Source organism: Dermochelys coriacea, chromosome 8, assembly GCF_009764565.3.
Source record: "Dermochelys coriacea isolate rDerCor1 chromosome 8, rDerCor1.pri.v4, whole genome shotgun sequence".
Classification (NCBI taxonomy): domain Eukaryota; kingdom Metazoa; phylum Chordata; order Testudines; family Dermochelyidae; genus Dermochelys; species Dermochelys coriacea.
The window spans coordinates 105,583,401-105,600,559 of record NC_050075.1 but is presented as its reverse complement, the minus strand read 5'-3'; the positions used below and the strand labels follow the sequence as shown (position 1 = coordinate 105,600,559).

Genomic DNA, 17,159 nt, shown 5'->3' with positions numbered 1-17,159 from the left:
CTGTGATTCAGCTTGACCCACTTCCAAAGCAGATCAGGTTGACCCACACGGCATTTTTTGGTGAGGAAACGATTTGGCCCCAAAATGTTGCCTGGTTTGAGTTAAATGCATTCAGCAGAGAATTCCTGCCGGTTGCCAGCAGGTGCCACCGCCGGTTGGTTTTTGCAGATCCGCTCTACCCCAGGCAGGCTGCTTGAGGGGCACTGCCAGGCTGCCCGCAGGTGGGATGGAGTGGCTGGGTGATCATGCTCTATAAAAGAAGGTGGCACTCAGGGCACTCCTTCCCTGCTGCTCATACCACCGCTGCCCTGTTTCCTGCACTTATCTCCCACCCCCTCCTGTCCATCACCATGGCTCCAGTGGTCACCCAGCAACCTCTGCCTGGCAGCTGGGGCCAGGCCCTTCGCATCCCCTTTTGCGGCGCTGCCGGAGCGTGTTTCCAGAGGTGGCTACAATGAAATGGAGCCAAAATCCGCTTTTAAAAGCTTATAGAAAAAGTTCAGATTTATTAAAACCTCAGCTGTGAGAGTGAGTAAAAGCAGGCGGAAAAGGAGCCAACATACGAGGCAGGGCTAGCAGCAAACTGTCCCACGGCATCCGACATCGCCCTCTGGCTCTGCTAGGTCTCATGACCCTCCGTGTCCCAGGAGCAGCGGGACGGGGCTGGTGGGAGGAGACGGGCAGCTGTTGGAAATACAGTAGTTCCACTTCGTTCAGTTCCACTTTGTCCCGCATCTAGAGTCCCGGATTCCCCATTACTCTGGAGAAGGTGGGTGTGTCGGTTTCCCTCACCCGTGAAGGGGCAACCCCGCTCCACGAACACCACCTGCCAGAACGCTGGGACGCCCTGACTGGACAGAACTGTCCCCTGGCTGCAGTGGGGGCCCCAGATCTCATCCCCACAGGGAATAATGTATCGCGCCTTGGGACGGAGACACGTTCACCTGACGCTGGCTTGAGCCAGACCAGCCCCACCCAACAGCCGCTCGGTGGCCCTGGAAGCGAGCCAGGAGCCCAGCCCAGTTCTCAGTGGACGTGCATCTGCAGGGTTCGGACACAGTCAGACCCCCATGCTGTACCCGCCCTGGGGATGAGCAGAGAAGTCCAGACCCCAGGCTGTCATGCCAGCAGGATGTCCCCTGTAACTCCCCGTGTAATGCAGCGAGACCACTCCAGGCAGGCGCAGGTTCCTCACTCCACCCCACGTCCCCACTGTCGTGTGGCATCCCTCTCTCGGAGCCTCCCGGGGAAGGGAAGTGGTCTGTGGGGGTGGTGATAACGCAAGTGAGACGGCACTAGAGGGGGTCCCTCTGCAGGGGGCTGGCTGGCTGAAAGATGTGCAGGGAGCTACGGACTGTGGGGGGGCCTCCTACGTGGGCCGAGTCTACATGATTCGGTGTTGCCCCCGACAGCTGGGTGCCAGTCACTGCAGGCCTGGTGGAGCTGCCAGCTGGTTGGGGGGGGGGGGACAAAACAGCCCAAGCAATGCAGAATATGGAGCCTCCCTCCCCTCCAGAGGGGCCTCACCGTTGGGTGCAGTCCGAGTGGGTCCGGCTGGAGCAGGAGACCGCAGTCATTCCCCAGCGGGGGCCTTGAGAAAGGCCTTGAGGGAGAGCTGCCTTAGGGGGCGGCTGCAGTCTGCTTCCACCTTCAGCTGGCCAGCGTGCAAGGGATTGGCGCCCCGTTTCCGCTTGCAGCCCTACAGGGATGGACATACGTGGGGTTATTGCTGTTGGCTCGGGGAGCCTGGCAAGGATGGAGGGGGGCTCTCCAGCTGACAGCCCCAGAGGAAGACAATGCCCAGGGGGGCTGGAGACTGACATCAGGGGGCTGGCTGGATGAAAGACGTGCAGGGAACTACGGACTGTGGGGGGCCTCCTACGTGGGCTGAGTCTACGTGACTCGGTGTTGCCCATGCTCGGTGTTGTTCAGCTGCCCCCTCGCAGATGCGGCACGGACGCACTCACCTTGCTGGGCCCCCTCCCCTCACAGCTCTGCTGCTCGAACGCCTTCCAGACCTAGGGGAAGCACAAGACAGAGCCGGGCTAACCCCTGGAGATACGGCACTGGAGGGTGGGGATGCGCCGTAGGCTCCTTCCCACAGCTCGAGGGGGACGTGCCAGGCTGGCCCCCGGCCACTTTTCATGTGACCTTAGTTGGGGCAGGGCGTGTGCAGGGCTGAGCCCCTCTCCCTCCCAGCAATCCCAAGGGGGAGGATGCAAAAGCTTAGCTCTCTCCCCCCAACTCCCAGGAGTCCTGTGGGGGATGCACAGGGCTGAGCCCCTCCCCGCACTCCCAGGGATCCCAGGGGGTGGGGTTGAGTACCTTCTTCATAGCAGTGGAGACGGCCGATTTCTGGAACTCGGCCTGCGTCACCCACCGGAACGCTGGCCGCTCCAGCTCCTCGTCCCGCCTGCCTGAGGCCATCTCGGGGTCCCCGCCCAGGAGCAGCGAATAGACCACGTATGTCTGATGAATGTGGGAGAAGACGTGGCCGACCTGGAATGCAGAGGAAAAGATCTGCAGTCCCAGGTGGGGGAAACACTCGCTGCTCGACGGCGCCCCCCTCTGGCTGCACCGCAAGCAAGCCGAGCACCATCCACGCTCAGCGACAGGGTGACGGTGGCTGGAGAGGGGGTTATAATGGGGGGAGCCGAGCAGAACCAACCAGGTGAGGGTACCAGGGACCCTCTGCTCTGCCACTCCCTAGCGCCGCTCCCTGGCCTCCAGCCGACACATCTTGGGCATCATCTTCCTGGCTGCAGACGGAGGCCTTGCTTCAGAGCCCAGCACTGCAGCTCCTCCCCATCTGTCCCCCGATGCCCTCGACCTATGGCAGGCCCGGTCTGCGCTCCCATCAGCTGCCCCACTCGCCACAAACCCTTTACCCACCCCAGGACGGATACGTGGCCCTGTTTACCTCTCCAACATGCCGCAGGTATCCTCTGGCCACGGCTTCTCCGGCCCAGGCCTGAACGTGACCCAACAGCGCCTCCATCTGCTGCTTCTCCTTCAGCTCCGGCCCCCAGGGCAGGCTGGGAAACTCCCACAGGCCTGCCAGCAAGCCTGGGAGAGAGCAAGGAACGGGTAGCCAGGCCACATTCGGCACAGCCAGATTTCCATCTCTCAAGGGTGCTGTGTTCCCACCACACCCAGGGCCCGACGTTCCTCTGCTCACAGGCCAGGGTCAGGGCTTGGAAAAGCCTCTCAGGGCAGAGTGTGTCTCGACTGGCCTGTCCAAGCTTTTCCTGCCCTGGTGGGCCACAGGATATTGTCCCTTCAAGATCACGTCCCTCTGATTACCTCCCCCCCGTCAATTGTAACACGAGACGCCTGAGGGTATTGCTCAGACCAGGCACAGGGCTCAAGCGGTCGATCCTGGGGGCTAAACTGCTGTTGTAAAGTCTCTGCCAAACAGGCAAGAAGCGAGAGGGGAAGAGGCAGCAGGTTCAGGCCCAGGAAGCTGGGTGCAAGGAGCCCCCAAAGACAGCCCAAGGCATGGGGAGCTGTTGTGCTGCCAGTGGCTGGATCTGGGGCACCGTGACCACTGATCACCCCTCCTGCTCTGCAGCCAGGATCATTACTGACATAACGGCTGCACCGTCAGGCACTGCACAGCCCCTGTGCCTACACCTCTATCCAGACTGGGGATGGACAATTTATGGAAATTTTGAAGCCATGGGGAAAAAACCAATTGGGGAGAGGGGTGGAAAAAAGTGGAACTTTGAGGAGAAAAGGATTTGAAGTAGCTATTTGTTAATCAAAACTAAACTTTATTTATTTTTTTAAGAATGCAAAATGTATTACGTACAATTTAGTTAGCATACGAGAAAGTCCTGTTTGGTATGTTTATGAAATAAATAAGTATAAATTCTTTAGTTTTGATTCAAACAACGACAAATATACCTAGCATTGGGGATGGACTGTAGCTGCACACGAAGGTACTTACAGGTATTGTTTTTTGCCTGTTGGCAAATAGGAAAAAAATATACAGTAAAAGCTGTTTTATCCGGCATGTTGGGGGAAGGGGGGGTGCCGATAAGTGAAAAATGGGGGTTAACTAAGAGGGAGGGGGTTGGGGCGTGGGCTCTGGGAGGGGACTTGGGGCAGTGGAAGTGGGTAGGTGGGGCCGGATCCAGGGGCTGCTCACCTCGGGCGGCTCCGCGCGCTGCCTCCACCCCCACAGCTCCCGTTGGCCACGGTTCCCAGCCAATGGGAGCTGCAGTGCTAGCGCTCGTGGCGGGGGCAGAAGCAGTGGTAATGCGCAGAGCCGCGTGCTGTGCCTCCGCGTAGGAGCAGCTGGACAGGTCACCGCTTGCGGAGAGGCGCCCAACGTGAGCGGCCCCTGGATCCAGCCCCCTGCACACTCTCCCGCATCCAAACTCCCTCCCAGAGCCTGTGCTCCAGCCCCCTGCTGGCCCTGCACCAACCGGACTAAAAACCAGCATTTTAATGAAGATCAGAAATGCTGGTTTATAAAGCTTTCCAGCTGGTGAAGTGACGGATAAAACAGCTTTTAGTGTATAAAATACAGAGCACAGAACGCGCCAGTCTTGTTGTAAACCGAAAGGAAGGTTCTGTCTTCTGGGCACAGGAGCAGTATGGAAATAGATCTGTCCTGATCACGTCAGTAACAGCATCCCCCTCATAATCCTGTCCCTGTTGACTCAGAGCACACTCTTCATCTCACCAGTTTCTTTCCAATTTTCCCATATCAGGCCTTGGGAAAGAACCATTTTTTTCCCTGGACGTTTCCGGGTTGTTTTTTTTCAGATGCTTACCTCTCTAATCCGGCCAGAGCTCCCAGCAGGGCTCCCCCCACAGGGATCCTTCCCACGCTCCCTCCCGCCTCCCCCTGGCTGTGGGTGTTTGATGCCTGTCGAGGTCAGTCAGGAGTGAGGGCTTTTTCTCGCACCAGCCCTCTGGGATGACTAAGCCCTGCCCCCCAGCATTCACAGTCCGACAGGGCAGTGATCCTTCTGTTCCACACAACTCCCCCCATCCCAGTCTCCCTTTCCATCCCCACCCTGGCGCACACCCGAGTTACCGGAGCTGGGTCTCTGCACGATCAGGTACTCCGGCTCCCCGCGGTGGCCTCTCTTCTCCAGCACACACGTGGCCGTCCGCTCCACCCGGGGCCGCTTCTTGGCGGCTCTCCTGGGGAAGTTGGCCACGCCGAGGCTGCTGTCCCAGGGCTCCGTTGCAGGGGGGCACAAGGAGCAGATGCCTGCGGTGGCGGCGGCTGTGAATCAGATGTGGCAGTGGGTCAGTCCGTGTCACTGCACCGGCCCCCATCAGACCTGGTGCTGAAGGGCTGCACCCCTGCCCTGCTCATGGCATGAGAGGAGGCCAGGGGTACCCATCACCCGCTGCTCATGCATTTACCCTAGCCCTGAGAGCAGCTCCTCCAGCAGCTGGCCAAGGGGCTCCCAACAAGAAGGCACCATCTCAGCCCACGATCAGCCAGATGAGGCGCCTCAAGGAGGTGTTGGGGGGGACCCCCTAGAAATTGGGCAACAGAAGCTCTCCCTTAACGTCTCCTTCTTGTGTGTAAGTCACTGCACGCTCCCGCCCCCTAGTGTAACCCAGCAGAGCTGGGGCACCCCAGCTGCACGGCCAGCAGGGGAGTCCATCAGGAGTCCTACTGTTCACGGCAGCACTGCCTGGCCCCTGCTGCTCTTACGGCCTATCGCCGTGCTGCCCCCAGAGCTCTGTGCCTCAGGGCGAGGCTTCCCCGCCGGCTCAGAGCTCGCTGGAGTTAAGGGGTCAAGAAGTGCTCTCCATATGGGGCTGAGTCTCGAGAGCACGGTGAGAGGTGGGGATCCCTGGCCAGCACCTACCACACTCTTCTATGTCAGGCGCCTGGGAGAAACGGGAGGCAGCTTTTCCCAGCAGCCTCCTGGCGGTAAATTCCACCTGCAAAGGAGACAGGGTCAGCTACAGGGCTCAGCTGGAATTCCCCACCCGGAACCCTATCACCATTAGATAACGAGTTCATGGAGGACAGGTCCAGCAATGGCTATTAGCCAAGAGGGCCAGCGATGCAGCCCCACACTCTGGCAGTCAGAGGTTTAGGGACACCCAGAGGCTGGGACTGGACGACAGGGGATGGATCACTCGAAATCTCCCTGTTCTGTTCATTTCCTCTGAAGCATCAGGCCCCAGCCACTGTTGGCAGACAGGATACGGAGCTAGATGGAGCGTTAGTATGACCCACTATGGCCATTCTTATGCCATTTCAAACCTGGCAGCACGCTGCAGCATATATTGCATTTGGCACCAGCCACAAACTGCCCCAAGATGTGGATACCCGAAGACACTGCAGCCACGAGTCAGAAGAGAGCTTAGCCCACGTGTGAACAGGTCTGGGAATCTGTACACAATACATCCAAGGGGGTAAACGCCACGGGGAGAGGGGAACCGGGGAAGGCCGGGTAAAAGGGAGTGAGAAGTTTCAAATGAGAAACTGGGCACAAGTTTTTAACGGGTTTCTGAGTAGCAGCTGTGTTAGTCTGTATTCGCAAAAAAGAAAAGGAGAACTTGTGGCACCTTAGAAACTAACAAATTTATTTGAGCATAAGCTTTCGTGAGCTACAGCTCACTTCATCGGATGCATTCGGTGGAAAATACAGTGGGGCGATTTATATACACACAGAGAACATGAACCAATGGGTTTTATCATACACACTGTAAGGAGAGTGATCACTTAAGATAAGCCATCACCAGCAGCAGGGGGGGGAAAGGAGGAAAACCTTGCATGGTGACAAGCAAGGTAGGCTATTTCCAGCAGTTAACAAGAATATCTGAGGAACAGTGGGAGGTGGGGTGGGGGGGAGAAATAACATGGGGAACTAGTTTTACTTTGTGTAATGACTCATCCATTCCCAGTCTCTATTCAAGCCTAAGTTAATTGTATCCAGTTTGCAAATTAATTCCAATTCAGCAGTCTCTCGTTGGAGTCTGTTTTTGAAGCTTTTTTGTTGAAGGATAGCCACTCTCAGGTCTGTAATTGAGTGACCAGAGAGACTGAAGTGTTCTCCAACTGGTTTTTGAAAGTTATAATTCTTGACGTCTGATTTGTGTCCATTCATTCTTTTACGTAGAGACTGTCCAGTTTGACCAATGTACATGGCAGAGGGGCATTGCTGGCACATGATGGCATATATCACATTGGTAGATGCGCAGGTGAACGAGTTTTTAATAGTGAGGGTGATTTACCACTGGAACAAACTACCAAGAGAAGTGGTGGGGTCTCTATCTCTTGATGTCTCTAAATCAAGATTCGATGCCTTTCCAGAAGATGCTACTGGCCAATACCTCTAGTTAGGCATAGTCTGGGTATTATGCACACAGTATTAATATAATACACATTTTATGTGTGTGTGGGGAAGTTATGTTAACTGAATGTATTATGATCTTACTGCAATTCTGTTCACTCATGCTGACTATCTCATGACCCTTTGCAAAGCTGATGTCAGCTTTGGCATTAGCTAATAGAGAACTTGCCAAAGACAAGAAATGTTTGTTCTATATCCTAGTACAGGCAGCTTTGAAGCAGCTGGTTCAGAGCATAGCATCCAAAAGAGAGACAGGGAAAGGAGAGAACAAACCAAGGTGTGCTGGATTTTAGCGCTATCAAGTTTTGTAACTTGTCAAGCCATAATGTAACTAGAGTTCGTTTAAATGCACGTTTCTGAAGCACACTTCTGCGTAAAGTGAACGTGCTGCCAGATACAAACCGCTCCCTGGAAAGAGGCTGCGTATGTCTCCTTTCCAGACTGCACCGTTTTGTCTTCAAGAGACCAAACGTATTGTCTGAACACTGGTTTCAGAGTAGCAGCCGAGTTAGTCTGTATTCACAAAAAGAAAAGGAGTACTTTTGTGGCACCTTAGAGACTAATAAATTTATTTGAGCATAAGCTTTCGTGAGCTACAGCTCACTTCATCAGATGCATTTGGCTGAACACTGCGAGTGTAGTCAGAACAGCTGGCTACACTCAGGCAAAAGTGCGCTTTAGTCAAACGCAACTGGCTGGGCTCGAGCAGGGGTGACCGGGTGAGATTCACTGGCTTGTGCTAGACAGGAGCTCAGACTAAATAATCCAATGAAACAGTCCTTCTGGCCCCTATACCATTAATGGGAATAGGTTTATAGGTAGCATTTCACAGGAAACAATGATTGCTATCAGGGACCGTTTCCCATCGCTGGGACTGATCAGACTGTGGAACCAGCAAGGCAGAGGAAGGGCAGGAATAGCCTGGGTCATTTAAACCTGGACTGGACCCAGCACTGCTGATTATTTCACAGGGCGGGATTCTGGGCCAGCCCCAGGGGTGCAACTGAATGACGCCACGAGGCTCTTCCATCTCGAGTTCCCAAGCTCCAAAACCAAAAGCCCAAAGAACAGCAGCTTGTCATATAGGGATCTCCGGGTGTGTGCGGGTGTCTCTCTCTCTGGATCCCCACCTTCAGTTTACAGCGCGTAGGCCGGATTGGCATAATTAGACATGCACGAGGCCTCAATTCTCGGGAGACAGGATTAGGGAGGTAAATGGATCAGCAGGCTAGGGACAGAATGTCTGTGCTAGCTGAGATAAGGAGGAACCTGCAGGGAACCACTGACAACGGGAAAAACAACAACGTACAGGATCACCCTGGAAGTAAAGAGTATGCTGTGGACGGACAGAGCGTGCTGTACAGGCCTTGGTTCCTACCACGTAACCAAGCCAGGCCCAGAATGTGTGATGCAATGTAGAGTAAATGCAATGTGATATGTCAATGCATACAAAGGAAGAGGGTTGCTGTGCAATTTTGGATCTAGGATGTATCCTTCATCCACCCCCCCCACCCGTGTTTGAGTCCGCTCAGCTCAGCGTAACATTGCTGTGCACCCAATAAAAATCCCCGAGTGATGGAATCTGGAGTCGAAGTGAGCTCTTGGGAAGCCGAGGGGAAAGCCATCTCGGAGGAATCCCAACGCAGGGAAGTGACTTGCTCGGGGTCCAGAGGGAGGTGGTGGGAAAGCAGGGAATGGGATCAGGGGCTCCATCCCCACCCTTCCTAACAGCCCATGTTTTTATGAAGAGCGTGGGGTTTACATACAGACTACCGACCTACTGGGATTGAGCTGAATGCAGGAAAGCGCAATACTTACTCGGCAACTCGCCCTGCAGTGGTGCTTCACAGGACACTCCATGCACAGCGGGGCCCTGGGGGTGCACACAGTAGCTCCCAGCTCCATCATGGCTTGGTTAAAATCCCCTGGCCGGGCTGGATCGACCAGAGCATTGGCCAAATCCCTACAACGAAGAGCAGCGAGAAATGGCAGGCTGGGCAGGCATGGTTAGCCAGAGGAGCGTTCCTTACAACACACGGGGGGTAGGTCCCATCAGCTGGGACGAGGAACAGCCCTCCTCAAACAGGCACTCACTCGCCCTCCCCGCAGCTGGGGAGAGGCTCAGAACCTTGAAACCAGCTAGACCCAGGGCCAAGGGGGCTTGGCCATTCTCGGCCATTGGGGTTTGCTCCTGTTCTAGTATGTTGGGCTAGTGTGACCAGTGCTCAGGATCCCTCTTCCTGCCTTACTGGAGCCACTTGGAGTCACAGGGCCAGGACCTCCCCGCAGCCTCATCCCAGTGATGGCTCTCTCCGACAATGGATATCGGGGGGCTCCGCACCCCAGGTTCCTTCATGGCAGTTAGAGGCAGCCAGCACTAGCTTGTATAGCCAGGTTTGCTGCCTCGTGAGCCAGTGAAAAGGCTGGGAACCCCTGGTGCAATGAGCAGACACGGCCACAGGCCCACACTCTCCAAGGCACCTCTCACCGTACTGAGCGCCTGAGAGCATGCAACTGGTCAGCGACCCATGAAAGCCAGGTGCAGCCACCACACGCAGGCTCTTCCTCTGCTTAGATTGGCCGAGAATCCCAGCCCCTACTTAGCGATGCAGCCGCTCCTGTGACAGTTCTCGCTGGCGCTTGGACAGTACTCGGTGAGCTCTGCTCAGCACGATCCTGTACTGCAGCTGGGGGGAAGTGGGGGGATTTCATCTCCAGGGCTGATCCAATCCCTGCCTATGCCCTGTATGGACCTACAAGGGAGCCAATTCCTGCTCACTGGGCTAGTGCTTGTCTGGGCTGTAAGGCAACTGATTATCCCAACGACCTGGTAAGCAGAGGTGAAAAGCTGTCTCCCATGACCGATCCCCCCAGGCCACCCTGCTGTGCTTTACTCCTGATTGTATTACAACCCGCCCTCACCTCCTGGACAAGAAAAATCCCCTACCAGAGTCTGTTGGCGACAGCCGGGCTGCTGGAGTCGGCGCCGATGCATCGGACCCGGCACAGGACTCGAATCACGTTCCCATCCACCACTCCCGTCACCTGGCCCATGAGACGGAAGAGCCGCAGTCACCATCTCAGGGAACATGTGTGCTCGTGCCCCTAGGAAGGGAGGGCAGTCGGCCAGGCCGGTCCCAGGGGGGGTAACTGGAGGGACAAGCCTCCCCCATGGAGGACCAGCAACCCCAGGCCAAGAGTGCACCAAGGATGGCTGGAGCTGGTCTGGCTTCCCAGTGCCCAAGCAGCAGCGGTAGCACGAGGCTCCTCTCAGTGCCCAGATCCCCCGGGAGATCCCAGCTCTCAGTGAGGCAGGAGAAACTTTGCAAGTAGCACTAGAACTGCCCTGGGGCAAGAGGGGCCATGAGCGGCTAACAGCAGCCACAGGGAGAGGCATGTTCCCCAAACCTCCTGTCAGCTGAGGCGCCCATGAAACTGGACGCAACCCAAGGCCAGCACAGCCTGACACACCTGCGGCAATGCGGGCACACAGACAGCGCCGGGTCTCTCCTCACCTGCCCGTAAGAGATGGAGGCGATGGCTCCTGCTGTGTATCTCCCCACTCCCGGCAGAAGCTTCTGCAGCTCCTCAGCTGTCCTGGGCATCTGACCTGCCCGCTCGGAAACCACCTGAGGGGAGAGGGATAAACGGGAATCCACGTGAAACAGCAGGGACCTGGTGTCTCCCAATGTGAGTGGGGCAAATCAGCCATGCTCCACTCTGGAGCTTTTGGCTAGCACCTGGGAACGGAGCCGTGGCACCGGGCTTTCCCACACACCAGCCAGAGGGCACTAGCATGGAGAGGAGGGAACGTAGGAAATACCCCATCCCTCCACAACTACCCCCCACCAGGATACCTTCTGTGCTGCTTCCTGCAACCGCTTCCCTCGCGAGTAGTAGCCAAGTCCTGCCCACAGCTCATTCACGTCCTGTTCCCAAGACACACAGCCAGGAGTTACGACTAGTTGCAAAGGGCCCGGGATTAAAGATCAATGGGGGTGTTTTCAGGCCCCTGCCATGGGGGATTCTCACCTCCAGGGAAGCTTTGGCGAGTGCCTGCAGCGTCGGCCATTTCTACATTGCAAAGGAAACAGAGGTTTGTTTGCTGGCACAGGACGGGTCTGCAGAATGCGACGAACGCATGGCTAACCCGCAGGCTGGGAACAAACATGCAACGGCCAAGGTTTCAGACACGCTCAGAAATTCAGGGCTCTGGGCGTGGGAGGAAGAGACAAAGGACAATCACCTGCATCCACCTGTTGTAAAAGTCAATCACCGTAGCCACCTGTGTCTGCTGGAGCATGATCTCCGACACCCACACTGCAGGCACAAAGGAAAAGCGAGAGCATCATGGTGGACTAGAAGGCCCCCTACCAATTCAACACCTTGCCCTGTCCCTTTGCACAAGGTCTCTCTGGGGGGAAGGCGGAGCCTCCCATGGCTTGCACTAGTCCCTTATACCTGAAGCAGGCTTAGAATTGGGGCCACTGACGTATCCAAAGTTACTGCCCAGAAGATCCACTGGCCACCAGTTTTCTCCCCATTTGTATATGCTGCTCCCATGCATCTCTCAGACCAGGCCGTCTGAGCCAAGGAGGCAGCACCATCATTGTCCAGCTTCATCCCTGTGATGCTAGGTCCTTGCAAGTGCCACGCTGCTGGCCTCTTTCAGAAAGAGTCTAGAGGAGTTTTGGGCTGCGTCCGGTTTTGGAAGAGCAGCATGATTTGTTCGGAGTATTTTTCTCCACCGTGAAGCTGCAATCCCTCACAATGCACCCTGCTAACTCTGCAGTGCTAGACACAGATGACACGCCGTGACAAACCTTCTGTCTGAGAAAAGAAGCCCAAGCAGACAGCTTGTGTTCTCTCTGTCTCACCTGCATATGCTCTTCTGTTAGTATCTGATTCGCTTGCAGCCTGAAAGAGAAGGCAGAGAGAATTTCAGGGGAGAGGACAGAGCTCTCAGCTTTGGACCCTGCTCAGGGAGCGATGGGGAAAAGGAAAGGAAGTGCACACCTTGTTTGGATAGGGTCATTTGCACTCAAGAGAGAGAGTCAAATTTAGCACTGGTGAGATGCCACCAGTGTTTGGAATGACACCAGTTAGCTTGCAGAGAGCAGCTCCTCTTGGGCAGTGTTTTATATCTGAGCCCTGGTTCAAATACTAGCAGAGAACAAAATTTGTAAGTGTAACTCTATTTAGATAGAAGAGCTCCTTAAATGGAGGAGTCATATGACTCTGAAGAGACCTGGGATCTGCAGCTTCAAGCTGCTACTGGCCACCTGAAAACAGCTCTAACCAAAACCTTCCTTGGAAAGCACTTTGTTCTTGCAGAGTTTCTTAGGAAGGTCAGATGCCCAACCAGGTTAGAGGGTTAGGACTAGGGTTATTTTTTCAGCCAATGGGGCCTAAGATGCACAGGAAATATTTGCATAAAACACATGCAAAACACATATTTGCATATGCAAATAAGAAAAGGTGAGCAACTACCTTTTAACTACCTTTAACTTCTATACACAGTTTAGATACTAATTAAAGAAAAGATTGGCCCCCAAAAGTTTCCATTAATGCTGAATTTGGTCTGACCAATTGAAAGCCAACACAAAATTGGCTGCAATCTCTCTTGATCTTGGCATGAGGGATTTCATATGTTTTCTTTGATGCTTCTCCAGCTAAAGTTTATCCTGAAAGTTTAGAATCCCAACAGAGAAACCTTCCCTAAGGACACCCCCACCCCACCCCACACACAGATACCAGCACCGGAGATTTTTAAATGGGACAATGGTGGCCCCACACAATTCTCAGCACAGCAGCTGAAGTTCACCTCTGACCACACCAGCCATTCCACCATGGCACAGGTAAATCCACTGTCACCATTCGCCGCTGTGGGCTTAGCAAGGACAGAGGTGAGAGCTGGGGCTGGCACAGAGTGGGAACAACAGAACATTCTGCAGCAACAAAGGAATACAAACTAACAGGAAAGTAAACAGTCAGTGGCTAAGGATAAATAAAAGCCTCCCTGCAGCACTAGAAGCTCAAACCCAATAGATGGGACCAAGGATGAAAAGCTGACACTGACACTAGAAACACTCAGTGAAACTGACCTGTCTAGTTTCAGGTAGGACCAAGTTAAAGGAAACAAACCAGATTAGTGGAGGAAGATACAATCTGATTTTAGATGCCCCTTCAGTTTCAATGGAATCTGACAGGTTCATAGGGGAAGACAGTGCTTTGGTCATCAGGGCATCTTTTAAATTGGGGGAACCCAACCACGTATTGCGGTGACCCACTCCTGCCATACCAATTTCCTCCAGGGAAGGTCACGCTTGCATTTGTCGTACCAGGCGAGCAAATTCTTCCGAAAGGCCTCGATTTCTGCCGGGTGGCTGAAGAGATGGTACGCAGATTGTTGGGCAGACACTGGAGGTAGCACATCTGCAAGGAGACATTAAATGCCAGTCAGAAGACAGGACCAGTGGTGGGGGGAGCTGGTGGGGGAGGGCTTGGCTCCCCTTTCATTACTGAGGCAAAAAAGGTCTTTCCATCAGACTACACAAACCACTAGAAACAAGGAAAATAGCCTGGAGAAGCCTGCACTAGACCCTGAAGGGTGCATGGCCCCAAAAGGATTTCACCAGCTGTTTCTAAGATTCACCCGGTCCCAGTGCACCAGACCTCTACAATCTCAAATTCGCCCCTAAAGCCTCACTTCTACCAGCCTACTTCACAAATACTGGCCCTCATCAAATGCTTTCCCCTCCTAAACATTACAGAAGTGGAGAGATGTGTCAGATTAGAGAAAGAAAAAAAAAGCGTCTCTAATTTACCACCCTTACCTGAGTCTCCCATTGCATCTTGTCGTCTCATAGACTGTATGTTCATCAGGGCAGGGACGGTTTTTCCATATGTCTCGTACAACTTAGAGCATGCCAACACTTAACTAGTACACACTTCTATGCCTGTGTTCTCTGTGTTCCACTGAATGCATTAACCAAAATAAGCTTCTGGCGAAGAGATTTTAACTACCATGCCTACTACAGAGTGTACTTTACATCGGGGTGAGGAAGCCCACACAAACATGGGAAGGAGGCAGAGAAACTGACCAGAAACCAGCCAGTCTATTTTTGGAAGTGCAACAACAAACTGTTGAAAAAAAGCAGCAGCACAAACTTATGGTTACAATGTTATATGTCTCTGAAAACGTGACTGTCAACTCCCTGCGTGTATCAGGGCCAAGTCTTCTGATTTCAGCGACTAAAGTAAGCTTTCAATTACCTTTTATTGCTCTTAGCCCTGCGGAACTCACCCACCTCTGTATGAGGAAGCTGCAATCTATCCTTCTCGCACAACATCAGCAGAGTAGTTAACCAAGCTCACCTTGTGAAATCTTGGTCATTGCTAATGCATGAGGAAGAAAAAGCTCAGATCGAGTCTCACGTCCCAAACGTGATTTTGCAGGCCTGGCAGTTAGAGGAAATGTATATGTACTTGTAAACTGAGCACAGCTGAGCTGCAGTTACTGAGAGACAAGAAACAAGGAGCTTCACACTACCATTTTAGCATCGAAAGGTGCAGGTTTGAGTCCAGAGAGTTGGGCTCCAATGAGGATGGCAATGGAATGTGCTGTACAAGTGCAGGATATTAGGATCAGCAGTGAATTAATGTATTCAATGGTCAGACTGAATAACGTGCAGCCCCTATGACAGACAGGGTTTTATTTATAAAATATGGTTTTATTTGCCTGCATCCCTTTGCACCCAGGCTCATTCCTGATCTTGTTGGTACATGTCTAGCTGTTCACACTGTGCCTATCATCATGGTGTCACCCTCACTGCAGTGTCCCAATAAGATCCTAAGATAGCTGAAGCGTTTCACCTTTATGGGATGATACATTCTCCCTGCACCTCCTTGGGGATTTCCTCACATCCCCTGCTCCCTGCTGGAGTCCCCGCCCGCTGCGAGCTGCTGCCCGGAGTTTACTCATCGCCAGGCTGAGGAAAAAAGAGCAAATGGGGTACTGTTATGGTGACCCCCTCAAGGGCCCTCACATCCTGAGCAGCTGCTGCAATAACTGTTCACTCCAAGAGGCCGAACCTCCCTAAGGGCCACGGACACCACATGCCCTCCCACCGCCACCCTGCATGCTGTGTGTGTGTATGTGGGGGGGAACTGGACAACGAGGCACCATGTGCACCTCGTGGGATGGTGGTAATCTCGCGGTGTGTGTGTGTGAACCGGGCACCCCATGCACCTCATGTGGGGGAGGGTGAGAACCGGACACCCTGTGCACCTCATTGGGGAAGGGGGTGAGAACTGGGCACCCCGTGCACCTTATGGGGTAGGGTTGCCAATTTCGGTTAGACATACTCCTGGAGATTGAATCACATGGTATACTCTTTAATTAAAGATTAATCTTTAATTCTTGGAGACTCCAGGCCAATCCTGGAAGGTTGGCAACTGTATCATGGGGGATGGAGAACAGGGCACCCCGTGCGGGAGGAGCAGTGAACCAGACACCCCGTGTGCGGGGGGTCTGAACCGGACACCCCGTGCATCTCATGTGCGTGTGAACCGGACACTCCGTGTACCTGGTGTCTATGTAGGGAGGTTGAACGGGACACCACGTGCACCTCTGGGGGGGGGGGTAGAACCGGACACCTTCTGCACCTCGTGGGGGGCGGGGGTGGAACCGGACACCTCGTGCACCTCTGAGGGGAGGTGGAACCGGACACCACGTGCACCTCGTGGGGGGCGGGGGTGGAACCGGACACCACGTGCACCTCTGGGGGGGGGGTAGAACCGGACACCACGTGCACCTCGTGGGGGGCGGGGGTGGAACCGGACACCACGTGCACCTCTGAGGGGGGGTGGAACCGGACACCTTCTGCACCTCGTGGGGGGCGGGGGTGGAACCGGACACCTCGTGCACCTCTGAGGGGGGGTGGAACCGGACACCTTCTGCACCTCGTGGGGGGCGGGGGTGGAACCGGACACCTCGTGCACCTCTGAGGGGAGGTGGAACCGGACACCACGTGCACCTCGTGGGGGGCGGGGGTGGAACCGGACACCACGTGCACCTCTGGGGGGGGGTAGAACCGGACACCACGTGCACCTCGTGGGGGGCGGGGGTGGAACCGGACACCACGTGCACCTCTGAGGGGGGGTGGAACCGGACACCTTCTGCACCTCGTGGGGGGCGGGGGTGGAACCGGACACCTCGTGCACCTCTGAGGGGGGGTGGAACCGGACACCACGTGCACCTCGTGGGGGGCGGGGGTGGAACCGGACACCTCGTGGGGGGCGGGGGTTTGAACCGTGCACCTCGTGCCTCCGGAAACTGCCGCCAGCCGGGCGCGCTGCAGCCAGGGGGAGCGACGCCCCCGCCTAGCGGGCGCCTCGCAGCAGGGGCCGCGCGCGCGGAGCCTTCCCGCACCGCACTCACCCCGCGCGCCCCGCTTTCCCGGGGACCTGCTTCGCCCTCGCGCGGCCCAATCAGAGCCCGCTCCCGGGCGCGCAGGAGCCAATCAGAGCGAGGCCCCGGGAGCCGTCTCGCGCCCAGCACCTCTCGTCTCGTGTAGACTGGCCACGACAGGTCTGACCTATGAGCGGACGAGGCGGGATCTGGGGTTAGTAGCCAATCGGCGTGTCCGAGAAGACCGGGCTCCTCACCCGTCCGGTCTCTCACAAGGACCCCGCACGGACTCGGGGCTGCCCGTTCCAAACGCCTGATAAATAACAACGTTCGTTGGCCTAGGAGCGTGCGGCGCGTGGCCGCGCTCGCGGAGCCGCCGCTCGGGAGCGGCTTTGAGGGCGCAGAGCGGC

The 17,159-nt window shown here is 55.3% G+C and overlaps 1 protein-coding gene across 3 annotated transcripts; it reads right to left on the bottom strand.

The window, feature by feature from the left end:
• Positions 1-476: 476 nt before the first annotated feature.
• Positions 477-17,006, bottom strand: MUTYH (mutY DNA glycosylase). 3 transcript variants are annotated; one of them, XM_043491140.1, is made up of 18 exons: positions 16,741-17,003; positions 16,652-16,700; positions 15,213-15,328; positions 13,639-13,772; positions 12,215-12,254; positions 11,584-11,657; positions 11,370-11,411; positions 11,195-11,266; positions 10,853-10,966; positions 10,285-10,382; positions 9,156-9,300; positions 5,841-5,916; positions 5,048-5,242; positions 2,921-3,066; positions 2,326-2,499; positions 1,968-2,018; positions 1,528-1,699; positions 477-684 (listed from the first exon to the last, which is right to left on the bottom strand). In XM_043491140.1, exons 3-17 carry the CDS (start codon positions 15,319-15,321, stop codon positions 1,574-1,576), a joined length of 1,596 nt encoding a protein of 531 aa, XP_043347075.1. In that variant the 5' UTR covers positions 15,322-15,328; positions 16,652-16,700; positions 16,741-17,003; the 3' UTR covers positions 477-684; positions 1,528-1,573. The 3 variants fall into 3 exon arrangements, with proteins under 3 accessions (XP_043347075.1, XP_038269288.1, XP_038269295.1); XM_038413360.2 differs by lacking the exon at positions 16,652-16,700 and having other exon boundaries at positions 16,780-17,006; XM_038413367.2 differs by lacking the exons at positions 16,652-16,700; positions 16,741-17,003 and having other exon boundaries at positions 13,679-13,772; positions 15,213-15,235.
• Between the last annotated feature and the right edge of the window lie 153 nt (positions 17,007-17,159).